The sequence below is a fragment of the Aythya ferina genome (genome assembly GCF_964211825.1).
Source record: "Aythya ferina genome assembly, chromosome: 2".
NCBI lineage: Eukaryota > Metazoa > Chordata > Aves > Anseriformes > Anatidae > Aythya > Aythya ferina.
In genome coordinates, this window is record NC_140297.1 from 112,041,365 (window position 1) to 112,059,249 (window position 17,885).

At 41.2% G+C, this 17,885-nt stretch overlaps 1 protein-coding gene across 1 annotated transcript in view; it reads right to left on the reverse strand.

Annotated features, from left to right (window-relative positions):
- Positions 1-17,885, reverse strand: part of NPC1 (NPC intracellular cholesterol transporter 1) — a 24,623-nt gene that overhangs the window by 4,331 nt on the left and 2,407 nt on the right. The window contains exons 2-19 of the mRNA XM_084507401.1: positions 14,772-14,894; positions 13,407-13,513; positions 12,653-12,828; positions 11,600-11,767; positions 10,677-10,926; positions 8,909-8,985; positions 8,004-8,374; positions 7,384-7,610; positions 6,867-6,967; positions 5,826-5,928; positions 4,677-4,866; positions 4,095-4,277; positions 3,262-3,376; positions 2,586-2,713; positions 2,349-2,489; positions 1,686-1,775; positions 1,380-1,570; positions 495-610 (exon numbers count right to left, since the gene is read on the reverse strand). Of these exons, the coding sequence (XP_084363527.1) occupies positions 495-610; positions 1,380-1,570; positions 1,686-1,775; positions 2,349-2,489; positions 2,586-2,713; positions 3,262-3,376; positions 4,095-4,277; positions 4,677-4,866; positions 5,826-5,928; positions 6,867-6,967; positions 7,384-7,610; positions 8,004-8,374; positions 8,909-8,985; positions 10,677-10,926; positions 11,600-11,767; positions 12,653-12,828; positions 13,407-13,513; positions 14,772-14,894 (2,857 nt within the window). The remainder of the gene's footprint in view (positions 1-494; positions 611-1,379; positions 1,571-1,685; positions 1,776-2,348; positions 2,490-2,585; positions 2,714-3,261; positions 3,377-4,094; positions 4,278-4,676; positions 4,867-5,825; positions 5,929-6,866; positions 6,968-7,383; positions 7,611-8,003; positions 8,375-8,908; positions 8,986-10,676; positions 10,927-11,599; positions 11,768-12,652; positions 12,829-13,406; positions 13,514-14,771; positions 14,895-17,885) is intronic.

Below are 17,885 nucleotides of genomic sequence, written 5' to 3' on the forward strand. Positions count from 1 at the left end.
ATAATATGGAATATAATTCCTCAAAAAGCATTTTTGAGGAAGAGACAACTGAACAGCCCTACAATTCTGTATTAAATCTGCAGTCATGTTTTTGCCTTTGTTACTACTAAGGCAAGATCTACAAGACAATCGTTAGCTACTTTTGAACTATCTACATCAGACCGAGGAAGAATTATATCAAACTCAAGGATTTCAACAGAAATGGGGTAGTAAGCTGCTGATGATTTCATTAGAGCACAGAGATCAAAATTTCATAACAAATTAGTCTTGAAATAGTCATTGCATTGGCTGTCTAGGTAAGCCATCTTTAGCATGCAGCATTCCAGTACATTATTTAAGTTCACTCAAACAGCAGTTCAGGCAAATTAGAGGGCAACTCAGGAGGTTCCTGCTCACAGTAAGGAAAGCTCTTCACCTGACTCATACCACAACAGTGTTTTGGCTGTGAAACTTCAGCCAAGCTAATCCCCTGGTAACAAGGTGGATGCGAGTACCTGAAGCATTGCAGAACTGTCCGGTGGTGTTGTAGACTCTGCAGCAGGATGACTGTGGCTTCACCCAGTCAAAGTAGTCATCAATCCAGGATGATGGGGCATAGCCTATCCTTGTACTAACAAAACAGCACGCTCATTAGTAACTTAATATTTAATTCCAGAACACATCTCTTGATTCTCCAGTGCCAGTTCTTTCTACTTCAACTCATTCTGGTGCAAGCTCCTTAGTTCACCCTGCAGTCCCCTGCTCTAGGACCTCATCCAAGAACTGGTCTTGCGTGTAACACTGCAGCTAGCAAACAGCTTGAGCTCCATTGCCAGTATCAGCTTTCCATTTCCCCTGCCCACTTCGTGCCTCATCCCATCTCAGATATTGTTGCCTGCTGTCAAGCAAGACTCCTCCTTCAGACAGGCTGAAGGAAAAAAAAAAGCTAAGCTCCACTGAAGGGAATTTAGAAGAGACTTTCTTCGGTTATGTTTACTGTATTCCAGATGCACTTCTCACTTAGCTGCCAGAATATTAGGCTAGTTTATTCACCAAGTTTAGAAGCTGAGCATGCAAGTGATTTCTAAGGGAAGTTGAATCATACTGAGAGATTTTCACGAGCTCTTCCTCCTACCATTCCCAATTCTTTCAAGGACCAAACCCCCTTTCTACATCTAAATACACCAATACATCCCAGCAGTCCAGACAGGATTTAGCCTCATTCTAGGAAGATTGCCACAGCTTTTTCCCCTTCCTCCCTCCCATAAATCACAGTATAAAGCAAACACTACAGCGTCAGTTGCACAATCACCATCTGAACCTAAGCTAAATCAACAGAACACACTGGTCAGCTACATCTCTTCCATATAACCACACAGAGAAAAGCATGAAATACTTACTAGCTACTAATTTCTGCAGCACTGAAGATTTGCTGGACAAGTGAATCATTATTACATCCCATTCCACCACACACCATGTTCTGCCCTTCCAAAGAGGTGTAGTTGTGCCCTTCTTCGAGAACAAAGTAAACAGGAGGACCCGTGTGCAGGTACTTGTTGAGCTGGCTTAAGTAATCCATTACATAGGAGTCCTTAAAAGGGTAAAGTTTTCAGTTACTGTCACATAATGTTGAGGAGGCACAACAGGATTTCAAGCTTTCCATTCAGCCTCAAGTTGCTGAGCAGAGACATGATTTTAACACTTACATGTGGCATCGAAAGAGACTGATCCAGTCCAATCTCTACATTGTGCATAACTGCTGTACTGAATGACAGAACGCCCACAAACAAGGCAATCTGCGAAGAAAGCAGATTCGGGGAGTGAGAGCTGTGCAGAAACAACAAGCAATGGCATTCTAGAAATAATTTAATGAGTGAATAACAACGATGCAAAAAAGGCTCTAGCTGAAGTGTGTTACCCAGGCGTAGTGCTACAGTAACAGTAAAATCTAGGGCCACAGAGGGGACTGACTAGGTAAGGGCCAATTTATACCTAGAAGGCTGCAGTTACAGATATGTTAAACACCTTCTGTAAAAGAGCACAGTAACCTCTAATCGAATTAGGCATCGTTCTCCAGCAAGAGCAAGACTGGATTCATACAGTGTGGGAGATGACATGTTGACATACTCCTGAGATGATTTGATTGTTAAGAATACCACTCTATTAAATTTGGGCCTTGCACAATCCAAGATCAAGCACTTGCAAGTATACAGACTCATTCTAATACCAATGCTGGAAGAAAGAAATGATAGAAATTTTGTTTGTTCTATTGTGTTTGATATATATTTTTCTTTTCAGTATAAAGCCTTCAGGCTCAACGTTCTTGCTCAAGTTTAGATGACTGCCAACTGCAAACAGTGTGTACATACCACTATCGGTCTCATCCAGTCCTCAAGCAGATATGGAGAATACAGGTTTTTGAAAAACAAAAATAAGATGCTCTCAGAACGTTGCACCCCACTTGTTTCTTCACTGCCTTTGATACAACACAGAATATCCAGTCTATTCCTCTGGAAATGAATTGCAAAGTATGCCAGGTTTAGTAGTCCAGCAGAGGACGCCATCCCTATCACGCAGGGAGGGGTTAGGGATGCATTTGTACTCACCTCTTGACGCTTAATATCCAAGCCCAGGAGACTTACAAAGCAGGTGACTTGAAGAATAAAATCTATGAGTACAGCCATTCCAGCAAAAAGGGAGAACGTGCGGACTGCTGGCATGGTAGACAGTGTCCCTGAAGGAAGGGAACCAGTTTGTTAATCGAGTAAGCTCCCTCCCCTGTTGGAGAGCCAACCACACGTTACACTAGGAGTAAAACAAGCTCATTTTGAAGGCGGGCTCATTTACACTTCAAAGGTGCCTCTAACACACGAAGGGTGAGCTTCAAATAGATTTTTATCACTGGGGCACCTTTTTCTAATCAGTGGAAAAACAACTGAAAGCAATATAGGAGTCAACATACTTGCATTTGATACATTCCCAGGATCGAATTTAGATTTTAGTTGCTACAAATATAGTTCAAAGCTCCTGCCTTTTAAGCAAAGAGATTAATTATGAATGTCAAGTTCTTAGTACAGAACATGGCCTCACTCTGCTGGTCTTAGAGCCACACTGGCCTGTGCCAGCAGAGGTCAAGTTAAACCTGATTATAGCAATAAAAAGCTAAGCTAAGCTTCCTCTATAAGGAGCTTTTGCTTTGTTTAAATATTTTAGCTTTGCATTTATTCTTACAATATGCAGGTATGATGTGAATTCTATAACATTTGAGGATAAGGGTCTTACCTAAGAAGAATGCCACAGTCTCGGAAAAAGATGAGAGAAACATACTAGGTGCCACATCTCCCAAGACTCTGCCAATCTGTTTATCCAGAGTTTCACCCTCAAGGCGTTCATCTCTCTGTTTTAAGATAAACAATTATTAGGAATCATGGAATTTAAAAAAAAATAAATAAATCACATTGCTTTAAATATTCAAACAGCCAAAGTCATCATTTTACATAAACCGATTCTAATATAAAAACAGCATGAAAATCCCACCCTGTTGCCTTACTACTGTATTTTAGGTTAGGTTTGAAGCAAGTTCAATGCTTCAGCCAAAACCACACACACACCAGAAGCAATGCCAGGTGTGGTTTTTTTTTTTCGTGTGTTATCAAACCTGTTAAACTACAAAGCTGATTACCCACCCATTAAATATTGGTGCCAAAAGTTCCTGGTGTTAAACATGTAGTTTACTACAAGACTACTGCTCACAGTGCACTAGAATTACAAGTGATCAAAATAGTAGCAGAGTTCTGCAAGTACCAAAGAGAGATGTTAAAATTATTCATTTTTATGTCCTTAGTATGTGGACCAGAAGCCATCATAAACAAGCTTGATATCAACTGACAGCTAAGAATGCGCAAGGAGTTTCCACGTTTTGGGGGGAGGAGTGAATGGAGTGGGATTGAGCAATTTCATATAATCTTGGCTCTCTCCACGACCACTAGATGTCCCCTGAGAGTCAAGAGCTGCTCAGACTGGGATGAGCACTAGAGCACAGAAGACTTTGCTCCAAAGTAACAGCCTTCAAAAAACAAGAAATACACAGTTAGGAAACCACAACAAATAAATACCTGAAGCGTCTGCACTATAATAAAAATGTTGTCCACCCCAATAGCCAGCACCAAGAAGGGAATGACTTCTATCACAATCAGTGTCAGCGGGATTCCAAAGAAACTGAAAATGCCGATAGAACATGCCACTGAGCTCAGTACAATCAGGATGCCTGCAATACCCAGGGAGATCTTTGAATCCACCTAAAAAAAAAAAAAGGTTGTAATAACTGTTAACCAAACCAGCACCACCACATAGCATAGACTATAGCAAAGGCAGAAAGCTACATTCTAATGTAGATTGGAGTGAGGAAGAAACTTACTTCTGTTCACCCCCCCCACCCCAGAAGAGACAGTACTTAAACCTGGAGCCTTAAAACTTGTAGTTAATTGCATATACGAAGTGAAAATAGACCTAGCTGAGGATATGAACAACATCTGAGTTGTCACATGTAACAAAGACTGTTTCCCCCAGCTCAAAGTCAAAAGAGGACTCAAGGCTTTACACCAAGATTGAATGCAAGCGTTCCCAAAACTACTTCAAAAGCTACTTAGCAAGCTGTTAACTTCAGTGTTTAGAAGCAACAAGAACTATAAACATACCAGCAGTCTTCCCCAACTCCGGATATGTCCCAGCGCTATGGAGATGTACACAAACATGACAATATAGCTTATCAAAACAGTGCTGACATCACTATTGCTTTCACGGTTAATTTCATCTTCAATACTCCGTTCAGCAGAGAATGATATAGTCAAATTTGGATTACGGTAGTTCTTCAGGAAGTTAATAAACCTAAAAAGAAAGGAGGATGTCACACTTTAAAGGATAAAACACCTTGTAGAAAAGGCTGGTAAGCTGGCTGAAGGCAAATTTGAATTATCTGTGTGCACTGTGGCCAAACAGCACTTTAAGGCACACTTCTCATTTTTAAAACTGTAATACTGAGATACTGGCTACACATCCCTAGAACTTGGCTCCAAGCACTAGAAATACACTACGCTGAAATACTTTTCATGTTCTCTCCAGAGGTAGGTGGTAACTAGGTATCTTGCATAAGCTATTTCAAAGCAAAAGCGCAGTCTTTCTCAAAGCTAGATCTATAAGTACATACATGAAATATGACTACAGCTCGCTTACAGCACTTGAACAATTTACTAACCCTTACTTCAGCTCCCCTAAATGAAGGGAGATGCTTGTGAGACATGCAGATGCTCATTACACTTGTACTTAGCCTCAGACATTCTAGAACAGAAGTTTGTTTCATCTGAACTATTTGCCAAAGCAGTTGGCCTGCGTAAGGCAACAGCAGCTCTTTGATATGGTGAAGACAATGAAAGCTTTTTATATCCTTATTTGGGAGACAGCTTTTTAAGACAATGACAATTTAAGAATTTCAGAATAATGCTGTATTTTTGCACTGGTGGTTACAGTAGAGCAGGTTGAAATTGCATGCCTATTTCTAACACAAGCAACGCATCAAGTTTTCTGTAGCTACTTACCACCAAGTACCACTCAACTACGTGGTCTCTAATGAGACCAGAACTTATCTCCTCAGAGCAAATTAACTATATCAGATTAAGCGAGTCTTGTGACCAGTAACAATCAGTCCTTTACAGGTTGTGCTGCTTCTCAAAACGTCCCTATAGTTATACAGGGCAACTGCCAGTACAGCAGAGGTGTTTTGCATGCATTTATATTTAAAGGTTGCTTTAAGTACTGTCTGCATTTTAGAATACAGGAAGCATACTTACTCTTTTTCCCATGCCAAGGCTTTCATTAGCTTTCTGGAGTCATTGTAGTAGTTGTTAACAGGAAGAGTAATAACAAGAGCTGTAGCATTATTATAGTTATCCGCTGTAGAATAAGAAAAAAATGCCAGGCATTATGAAACAGAGCTTGCATTCCAGTGTTGGCAGGTGCAATTAAGTTTTAAGGGGTATTCAATCAATCCCAACACTACATTTCTATTCAACGTGATCTGTTCAATCACGTTGAGTTCTCAAACACATTACTGAACTAGGAACGAATGATAAACACTCCAGATTATATTCTGAAGTAATCATTACCTATCATTTTCATGGTATCCTAACATTAAACAGTTGCATGCTTAGACAAGGTGCTATCACAGAACTAGTGCTTATGACTTAATAAGAAACAGGACTTGGCTTCCTAACATTGTAGCCTTGTGTACTCATCTTTTATTCAGAGCAAGCAGAAAAATCTAAAGTTAATCAAACACTTGCCTTCAATGGCTGTTCTAGAACATTTGTTTGACGTACACGTACCCATCATGCTGTTTGATTGGATAAGTTGCTTAAACAAAACTCTGGCTTAGAGTAACTATGGAAGGGTTTCCTTTGTGAACACCTTTATCTGGCCTTAACTGCTTTTTCAGACCAGTGAAAAAAAATATTCTGTCTCAAAACCAAGATACGTGCACATCCCAGCACATTAGCTTGAGATACTTCACACCTTTCCCTAGTCCCCAGAAACTAGAGATCTTTTCGCAGGCTCAAACTTCATGCAAGACAGAACACTTACAGGAGCACACTTGACAAGCATGTAACAGGCTGCTTGCATTTGGGACTTCTGGAGTTGTCTGCCTTCATTTTCAGCACTGGTCAACTGACCAATTAGTTAAAACACCCTTACTTACTGGAAGTTTTTTAAATCAACTTTATCTGGAGTGCGTTTAAACAGCCTTGTTAAACAAGAATGCAACCTTAGCACCAGAGAGAGCAGGCAATTCAGTACTCTCAAGACTTAGACTGCAACACTGTTTTGCCACCTACCATCATATCCTCCCAACACCAGCCACGGAAAGACAGGTCCACCAAACGTTCCTAGGCAGGGATCGTGAAGCATGCTTGTGTCATTCAGTGATGCTGGAGCCCTGAAGAGATAATCAGCAATAATTCTCAGCTTATGCTTGACAACTTCAGCACAGCAACACCAGACAAAAACAAAGTAAAAAGCTGTTCTATTATTACTGACCAATCTGAAACAATATTAAACTGCTAGTGATATATTGCCCTCTATTACTCAAAGCATATGAAACGTGCTCAAAGCAAACCACAGCCAGTGTCTGCACCAAATCAAAATTAACCTGAAACCTGATTAAAACAACTCCTGCTGAAGCACTGAGTACTAAAGTAGTAAGACAAACACGCTACGATAATCTGCAACTTCACATAGTACTGTGGATTGAAAAAGTGGTAAAAATGCAAGGAGTCCGTCCCTACTAGACAGTTTTGTCAGCAAAAGTCCAGCTGGCCTACCATTTAAAGAACAAGTAATAGTACTGCTTACCTAACACAGTATAAGAAGTGAGTGTGGTAGTCAGCATAAACAAAGAACTCGTCCCCAATGGTATGATCTAGGACAGAATGACTGTTCTGAAAGTAGTTGAGTACACTCAGTATAGTGCAGTTGTTGTTGTAGGGAGCAAGAGGAGCCAGGCAAATGTCCTTCAGCGTTACAGTCTCATTGTCAAAAGATGCAGTTATGTTTACAATAGCATCCTGCAAATCTAAAACCTAAAAAAAAAAAATAAATTAATATTAGAGCAGCACAAGAAAGCATTTTTCTTGCAAGACAGAAATAAGTACAGAATATGTTCCTAGAAATTTCCAGAGGCAATAGCACAATCAACAGGAGTGCATGACTAAGTCTCTTTATTTAGGTGTTCACAGTAAACTTTCTTGGGACTCGGCTTGCAAGTCCACCAGAAGAGGTCAAGATAAGGTTTTCAGAAAGAGGCTTCACGGTAAGAATTATACTACAAGGATTTTATAGTAGGGGTTTTGATATACCTAGTAATAACTAACGATTGCTTGGATAGACGCATCACCTTACAGATGGAAACCAACTCCCCGTCGTTATACCAGCTAGCAATGCTTGGCTCTTTGCTCTTGGGAAGTCTCAGTTACCTGATGGAGAATTTCTTTGGTGAGTGGAGGTCCAAAAGGCACATCTGCTCCTGATGGATAAGGTGAATAGATGTCTGGCTGGCTGTTTGGCGCTTGAATAATAAGTTGTTCAGATCGAAAGAAAGGCCCGAAGTGTTTGTCAAAGTACTCCTTCTCTTTGCGGGCTTGGCTGCTTGGAGCTGACCAGAGATCTACAGGGTTTGTAGTTGCTTTAATATACACAAAGCCTGAACAGCACATAGCAATGAAGACCACAGAGAAGAGAATAACGGGACGTGGATTTCTGACACAGAAAGCACCCCATGATGTAAACGTCATCCTCAGGCCGTTCTCAAACCTTTCACCAAGCCTCTCACCACAAGTGATTTTCCCTGTTAGAAAAAGTAAGCAGGGAACGTTTCAGTCAGTTTAAACAACGTTTTCTTGCAGCACACTAACAAGGTTGGAGTTTTACTCTGCTCCTGATGCTCACTACAAAGCTAGTGGCTACGCTGACAATCAGATCCAAGGAGTAATCTTTGTGATCAAAGGGCAGGGGCCAGTTTGTACCTGTACTGCCCCTTCTGATGCGGGACGGTCTTTGAGAGCAGTCACAGCAAGAAAAGCCAGGAAGCATCTAGAAGATGCACGACCATTAAAATACATAAGCTTGTATGAAGCAGCTGAGGTAGCTCATCTACAATTCTTTGACGGCAGGGGAAGCGCGGCCAGGGCTTTCAGCAACCAGCAAAAGAGGGTTAAGCACTATTCTACACCGAGAGAGATAACTAGCCAAAAGACTGCAATAGAGCACTGTAACAATGGATTATATGGGCTAACAAAGCTGAAGTTCTGAAGTGTCCCCGCAGGAACCAGATGCATGTAAGCCAAGGCTAACAGATCTGTTGCCCTTACGCAAGACGTACCATCATCGCGGTGAGAGTTCACGGAAAAGGCTATATTGCTATCAATCGGTGTGTACTCCGAGACAAAGTGCCGCCTCCTGTAAAAGAAAAGGCTCTGTTACCACAGTCCCTCACAAAAAGACTAGAGACCAATGCTAGTAAGGAATTCTTTGTTTGACTCCTCCAGAATGGGTAGGCATCTTTTGCCTCCTGTCGCCATCCACTGATGGACAGCAATCTCCAGCTTCTTTAGTCCTTTGGAACAACTCATGGATTTGTCAGATTTCTTAGATTTTTCCAGCTCAGATCAAGAACATGTTCTCTACAGAAGTTTATTAACAGCACAGAGAACCTCCTTAAACTGATCATAACTTAATGCAGTAGCATTAGTAAGACACCTGCGTTAGAAATATTTGATGTCATTAGTCAAATGCCCTAAGTTACGTGTATTTGGGTTAAAGAAATGGCACAGCAAGGCAAGAGAGATAAAGCTGGTTTTTGTTGTGAAGACAGACAAGTTACAGCACTCAACTCTTACAACAGACCTATACTGCATATACATTCCCAATACCTAGGGCAGATAAGTTTTAAAGCCTCCTCATATTAATCTCGTCAACAGACCTCCTAATTAGAGGGGTGTTTTCAGCTATGAACCACACAGCTTGGACACCCTCACCGTTTTGTTTAGTTTATTATACATGTTGCTCAACGAGATTGCTAGACAAGGCTGCTGAGCATGGCATGAGTTTTTTGTACCCACTCTCCCTGCCCAGATCCAACTTGTTACAAAGCAATTTTGGCTTCTGGGTCATAATTGAAAAGCACTACTCTGCCCAAGGATACTAGGTGGCTCTAGAAAACGCTACTAAGAAATATTAATAGGTTTCCAATGCTCAGGATGGCTAGTGCAACCACTCCAAAACATTTATAGCTATACTAGATTGTGTTCTTTACTAATGAGCATTGTATAGCACGGAGAAGCTTGCTTGCTGTGCATTACTTTACAAAACGCTGTTGTTATCTTTGGAAGCTCACTTTGTTTGGCATTTTTGGAATAGAAAGACAGGAGTAGTCATGACAATTTGCAATAGGGCAGTGATTGTTTTGTTACAAGAGTTAGTCTAAACATACATTACTGTTAGTCTGCTGCGTTTGCACATGGCCACCAATACTAGATATCACTCCTTCCCAGCGATCACGAGTTGAATTCTTACAGCTTCGTTATCTTAAAGAAGCTTTCAGGGATTCTTTTCCCAACCACATATCCTGAGAAAGTACAGCACGTTGCACACAACTTACTTTCACATCTAACAATAGCCAGGACTAATGGAGCTTTAAGCTGGATATTAGGAAAGATTTCTTCATGGAAAGGGTTTTGAAGCATTGGAGCAGGCTGCCCAGGGAGCTGGCTGAGTCACCATCCCTGGCTGTATATTCAAAAGACATGTAGATATGGGGCTTAGGGCATGGTTTAGTGTTAGACTTGACAGTGCTGGGTTAACAGTTGGACTTGATCTTAGAGATCTATTCCAACCTAAACAACTCTATGAAACACTGCATGTGGTAAACAGGCCCCTCCATCACTAGAATTTTCTAGCTCACTCCAGTTTTGCATCAGCTAAATGGACTTCTGCCCTCACTTTCTACAACATGCTTTTATGAGTTAAAACAGCCCTTGCAATTTCAAGCATCTGTCACAGAACATGACTTCTGGCTGGGTGATCCTAGAAGGAAAATGTCTGGGAAAAGGCAAGTTACTTTTCAGAGCTGAATATTTTAGATGCTTTACCTGTAACACCAGATGCCAAAAACAAGCATAAAAAATATAAGTAGAAATCCCATGTAGGAGATCCACATGATGACGTATATAGCATCCAAACCAAACAAAAGCCAAGGAGCAGGTAATGGAGGGGGTTGAGGTTTTGGACCACAAACAATTGAACAGTCTTGACAGCTGCATGGTCCTGTTGAATCATCCACAGACTCATTACAGCCTTTGGTAGCATTGTTCATAGGATTCATTCCGTGGACGGGAACATCTGTGACAAGCAAACAACACATTGCAGAGCCAGTTTACTACCAGGTAGATTTCACACCTTCACAAGACAAGCTTCCCAGTGTAATGAATGAACCCTTTACACTGAAGTCCCCTTTACACACAGTGGCTTTTCTCAGTCCTGCAGAAGAATAAAACCATTGCTGTCTCCCACAGCAGGCATAGCAGCTACTTTGAGTTGTCTACTCGCTAGTAGTTTTAAAAACACTTCAACCTGTTAACCTTGTTGCTATAGGTCATAGGAATACATATAAATTGTGACACCCTCTGCCCCCACCTGTTCAGACTCTGAAGCATGTAACAGTTTCCTTACAAAAATCCTAGAGGATCAGGACATTGCCCTAGTTCCCCAAAGAATACAAACTATTCAGTTTCCTAAGACCGTTCACATCCCTTAACGAGTTTTAAGCATCTATAGCAAGAAGCTGAATAGAAAACAAGTGTAAAGTACAACTTTCAAACAAACAAACAAACAACCATACAAAACAAGATTATCAGTTTAGATTACAATGCTTTGAAAGCCTCTGACTGCATACAGTCATTGCTGGGAAACTGTTTAAAAAGTTATTGTATTTTCTACTGTATTTAGCCCCTGACAGAAGCTTGATAAGCAATTCCAGCTTAAATTCCCCATTATTTTATTTTTTTTTTTTTACCTGAAAAGATAGGAATAATGCTGAAAGGAGTTTGCCCATTGTCCTTGCTAAACATGTACTCAATCCAGTTGGTAGCATTGCAGTCCTTGACTTCCTTACCACACAGCAGCCCCAAGGCCTTAACATTACTTGATGGAGCCTCAACATCCTTGCAGGCATTATACATGGCTAGAAAGAATGAAGACAGAAATCATTAAACCAACGTTAGAATTTGAGGGAGCATTATGATTTTGGGAAAAAGTAAAGACCCACCAAGTTTAAAAAAAGTGCTTAAAGTTTACAAGATGAACATCTTAAGATAGCGAAGTAATCCTTTCAGTTTTATTTAATAAACGCTGTAGTGTTTTGTTATGTCTATCTTAGGCTTTGTAGGCCAGCAGAACCTGCATTACACTAGAACTTGCTTCCTTGTTAGAAGGAACGGAACCTAATATCAAGTTGTAACTTAAATGATATTGAAGGCACTTTTGACCTGTAGGCCACTAAGTGACTTTCAAGTGTCTCATAACTTGGTTATGGGTTACTATACAAAATGCTCAAGGACTGAATTAATTCTTTAAGCTTGCTATAAAACCATTACAACCTGAACTTCTTATTTTTTGGAAAAAAAATATTTGGTTTTCTGCACTGGACTCAAATAGTTCATTTCAGGAAGAATGAGTGCCTCAGAAGTAAGAAAATGCACTATGTATGAACTCGACTACCGTTCTCACTAGACAGTTTCAATATTTAATAGGCTTTGGAAATTCACTTAGCAACAACTTTGTGTTTCTCAAGATAACGTCATCAGGGTTAACAGCTAGTAGACACTGACACTGAAAATCTATACATAAGAATCTTCAAAAACACCATTGTGTGTCAGCATAAATCTCCTACCTACACAGAAGTCAGCATTCTAACAATTTTGAGTGGGAACTCCTGGCATCTCTTTGATGCCTTGCACTTCAAAAGACAATTCAGAGTTGTCTCCTGTCCCCCTCCCAATTCTTCCAGAAGAAGCATAGCTTGTTACCTTGATAAAGGTCTAAGTAAAGTATCACATCATTCACTCACCATTTGCAAAGCTTTCTCCAATGAAGTACTGCAGCTCTGTAATGCTGCTTTTGTTCTCTTTTGAAACTGGGTCATAATAAGGTATGGTGCTTGTAACATTCAAAAACTCAGACTGATTTGGACTGCAAGTCAGCTCACAGAAGAGGTTAATCAAGTTGTAGAAACAGGAGGGACACCTGGGTAGGAAAGTCAGTGAGCAGCAATCAGATTAAGAGGTAAAGATGAGACATCAGATTTGACCTCCCCAGGTGTAAACAGTCTGTTCAGTGACAAAGTATTTAAGATCTATATATAAAATGTGTACTAATATATATAAATGTGTACAAAATTATCCATACGCTAATTAGCGCTTAAAATCATTTAATACTCTCCAGGCAAAAGTATGAACATTACTCACTAGTAAGATTCTATATGCTTGCATCCGCTATTTGGGGCATAAGTCAACTGGGAGTTGAATGAAAACAAGTGCTGCTACCAGGAAGATCAAACAGTACACTTTGTCACTCTCTTCTGAAGACTCCTTACAAATGCAGAAGCTCAAGACAAGCTGTGCTGCTGTTTATTCAACCAACTAACTCAATCCAGACTGCAAGCAGTTGTTTTAGTGGAGTTAAAGTCTCTTGATAGAAGTTTTTACAAGAGCTCACTCCAATATGCCTTTAAATGAAACACCACATCTTCTACAGCTTAAGTCAACAGAAGTGGCTTGCTGATGTTAAAGAAGCCCCAGTTGCTTAGCCGTTCGTTAGCATACCTGGAAAGAAACTGCAGAGGCAGCTGCAAGTTGTTTTTCAAAGTCTGAAGCTGAAGGACATCGCAGCAGGTACTAACATTGCCAAAATATAAACCCGGACAGAGTTCCTTCAATAAAAACAAACATTGAGATCAGTGCAGGGGGAGGAGGAAAAAGCACTTTTAAGATTAAAAACTCTTCACAGTTGAGGGTTCTATTTCACCATGTTTCAGAAAATAGTTGCTGCTGTGGGAGAAGCATGAAAGAAATAATCAGTTTAGACAGCGAGATACATTGGGAAATAGGGAGAGAAGAACCACTTGCATTATTCAGGGCGTCGCTTCCTTTAAAAAGCTCTCTCAGATGATCTTTAGTCACCAGGGTCTATATATAGAATTATAATAGTATTTGAGTCTATTAGCAAGTGGACAACACTTGTTTATCCAAGTTGAAAGTATTCCTGCAGCTTATCCTTTAGCACAGAATCTGCTGCTATCCAGGAGGTAAGTCCCAAAAGGCAAGCCACTAACCGAAGTCACTGATCACCTGGAAGAGCTATTTCAAGCCCAGTTTATGGAAAAGAGATGCGTTTATTTTAACACTAGTGTAACTCCTAGCAACATGCAAGAATCGTCCATTAAGACTTGTGAAGCAGTGCAACACACCAGTCAGCTCACCTGCACACTGAAGTCATCGCTGCTGCCAGCCAAACCATCATTTAATTTTATAGCTGTTCCACACTTTAAGGCTTGGAACTACCATCTGCCAGAAAACAGCTCTGGCAACACCAACCTGTGCTGTACCTCCAGTCCAGAAACCGGATCTTAAACTTTGGGTTTGTTCACTTTGGCAGCTACGGAGCAGATACAGACACATGGTCTCATACCAGGCACAGCTAAAGAAACTTCAGCTCTTTGCCCAAATCTGCTCCATCTGAATGACTGGTGTCTGTTACTACTTTCCTAATTAAGAAATGGGTTGGGAATGATTATCGGAGCAAACTTACAGTGTTAGCCTTGCCTTTTAGAGATATGAAGGAGGTAACTGACAAATGTCACAAATCAGAAGGGTGCTAATAACAGTCTGACTAAGGATTGCTCCAAGCAGTGAGAAAACAGTCAGGAAAGCGAAGAAATCCTGCATTTAAAGCCTTCTTTGTGAAAGTGCATCGATCACGTGCTTTGGCTACCTCATATCCCTGAATAGGAACTGTGGTCTATCCCCTTCACACCGCTGGGACTACGAGCTATACCTGCAAAATGACAGAATCTGTGTTTCCCTTCTGACCAAGTCAGAATGAGACAGCTCCAAACCGTAACGCAGGCCCAGCAGAACTCCTGAGGTGTAAGAGAAATAGTTTTTAGCAGATCTGCCGAAGCAGCTCACCTGCAGTAAGTCATAGCCATCCTTCGGTAGTGCTATGGGTGGTCCGTCGTAAGCACAGTTGTATCTCTTGTCTCCGGATGCAACTCCACATTCTCCATACCAGACACATGATTGTGGAAGTACCTAGCACAACACGATGTTAGTGACCAACTGCAAGGAACAATTGCCAAATTTTTCAGCTACTTAGAGGCCGCATGTTACCACTCCAAGGACCGCTTACAGTCCAGATTAGATAATTTACAATTTCAATATGAGTACGTACTACAGAAAGCATTCCCCAAGCAAAGCATGAGCTGACATGGCACATGTTAACACCCTGAGCTCCAGCCCAGCTTTCCTCCCTTCTCGGCCCAGCGACTGGCAGCAAGCACACTGCCTGCAGTTAAGTCTAAGTAGAAGAGTTACTGAAGAAAAAAAAAATAATAAAATAAAACATCATCAAATAAAAGGTGCTGTAGGAAAGTTTCTTCATGCAAGTCAGTGCATGTGATTAGCGAGTTAGACTGTCAGCTCAAAGCACGGGTCGGTGTAGAGGGAGAGAAGTAAATTGCTTAAACACAACGCTTTCAGTTCTCCCTGCCACCTTTTAGCCCTTCTTGCAAACCCAGCCACCCCGCAGATTTTGAGGAAGTACCAGCGTAAAGGATTGTGGAGCAGAGCTTGGCAGCTCTGCATTCACCACAAAAATGCCATTTATTGTGACGAACTCAAAGGGTGCTCTTCATCAGCGCTTGTAAATGTAAGCCTTCTGCTTCTGCTCAGCCGCGCTGATACAGAGACGTCGGAGATTTTGACCCTGAAATATTTATTCTGCAAAATCAAAACATTTCAGAAGCAACGCCACGACAACTTGTTTATAGCAGGAGCCCGAAAACGGCGCCAGGGTTTTGCGAAGCACCTGGGGTGCAAGCACAGCACTACAAGGCTGCACAAACATCTCTGAGGAGAGCTTGCCGAAGCCCGGGCAGGCTGCACTGTACGGTTTCGGAGATAACTGACCTATTTTTCAGTCTCCCAAACAACCTTGACTCCGCAGCTGTGGAGGCACCATATGCTTATACAGCAAGGGCAGGCTGCTGCGCTGGGTGCCTGACCGTGACTAACGCTGTTTGCTGACCAGAGAGGCCCCGAGAGGCCCCATTCATAATGCCCCAGAGCAACCCCAGCTGACAACAACACTGCCACAACATCCTTTTTTAGGCACTTTTATGCATTTTTAGGCACTGGATTCTTTAAAAAAGCATATCAGGAACTGAATGTTTAGCAGGTGACTCAATCAATTGACCTGAACGTGTCAGAATCATCTTCCCTTTACTGAACCTGGACAACACAGCCCAGTTCAATGTTACTCACTACAAACCAGGTCCAAAAAAATCAGTTTAAGTACCAGATCACTACTTCATTCATCTGCTTCAGCATCTCTTCTAGCCAAAGCTGTAACCAGCTGTCAAGCGTTCCCGTTGCTTATGTACAAGCTGGCAAGCAACCCTTCGGGTTGCACTTTTAAACACTGGATGTTTAACACTCAGCAGTAGCTGGAGAGCTAAATTGCCATAAAAACTTGGATACCAGTTACAGAAACACACCGTGAATTTGTCCATGCATGAAGTAAATATACAGTGTCTAAGCTAAGGAACAAACTTTGAAGTCACCATCTCCGTTTACTTCCTTACACCTACATATTCCAGTTTCAACAGCAAATGTCTGCTGGTGGAAGGAAGACTCGAGTGTTTGTACCAATGTCATAAATGACTCAGTCATCTCTTCAAGCAGCAGCATAGATTCACTATTATTCTCACAAAAGGGCAAAGATTTGAGCTGTTTACCACCATCAGTGAGGCCAGAATTAGGTCTTTCTTGTACCTTGTGCAGGATTTCATGTTTAGTCTAGACTGGTTTGTGATCATACCTCACAGCACCTTCTGTGCTGCACGAAGGCTTGTAGAAGGCTTCCACAGAAAGATTTACTTGAAGGTAAATTTCAGCTCTCCCATCAGGCTGACTAGTAAGTTCTGCTGCTTTTACAAGTGTTATCTGCATAACGAAGGAAGCGTTACCTTCACATAACTACACAGACACAACAAAATAAAACCCTGGCTGTATTATGTTATCACGGAGTTGTCTATAAATTCACCCACAAGGTTTTCTGCCATCAGGGAGGAACAAAAAAAAAAAATTAAAAATGTATTTGCACAAAACAAGGCTGGTCACACACAACGAAGTATTCAGCTATTGCACAAGAAAATAAATCAAGATGAGGTATTCTGGCTTATCAGGGTCAGTTTACACTTGTAAAAATTTGAACAAAAATTTAGAGCCCCATTATTCAAGTCTGACATGGATAAACCTCAAACAGAAAAAGAAAATAATATGTTTCTCTCAAGCTTTTAGCTTGTTTAGAGAGTGTGAACAGGTCATCAGTTACTCTTAACTACTAGAAGATCACTTAGACCTAGGACTGCAAGTTAAAATACTCTGTTTTATTTCAGTGTTAACGCTAGCCATTGGATTTCAGTGACAATCTAAGATTAGATACTCACACTGTGATCTAGCAGGATCTCACTAATAAAAGTTTGAATTTGTTCCCTGAATCGAAAAGCCTCTTGGTTTAGCATGGTCAAACCCAGTCAGTTAGCAAGGATGAACAAAACAACCCAAACTTCTGACTGTTATCTGCAAATGACATCAATGTAGCTCTCAGGTATTAGCAAGTTACCAGCATGCTCATCCCTGAGTCAGCCACAAAGCACAGGAAAGGGCTGGTCTCCTGGTGTTTAGTGCCCACAGATACTTCCAAGTCACTAAATAACTTGCACCACCATCACTGATAAGATAGAGCTGAAAGCTCTCCCCCCAAAACCCTCTCGTAAGGGCTGGAGTAAGTTAGAGAATAAAACAAGTACTTTGTTCTTTCCACGCCTTCTGAAAAGCATTCCTCCACGGGTAGGAGAAGATAGAGGTGAGTAACTGTTGTTGTAAATAACTCAGAGTTAACAAAAGGCGTTGCTTCTAGAATCAGCCTTTAAACCAGGTAAGATCTGGGTGAACAATTGTTACCTTACACCTAACTGGGTAAAAGTTCTCCTGGTCCCAAGACGCAGTGAGAACTGCGTT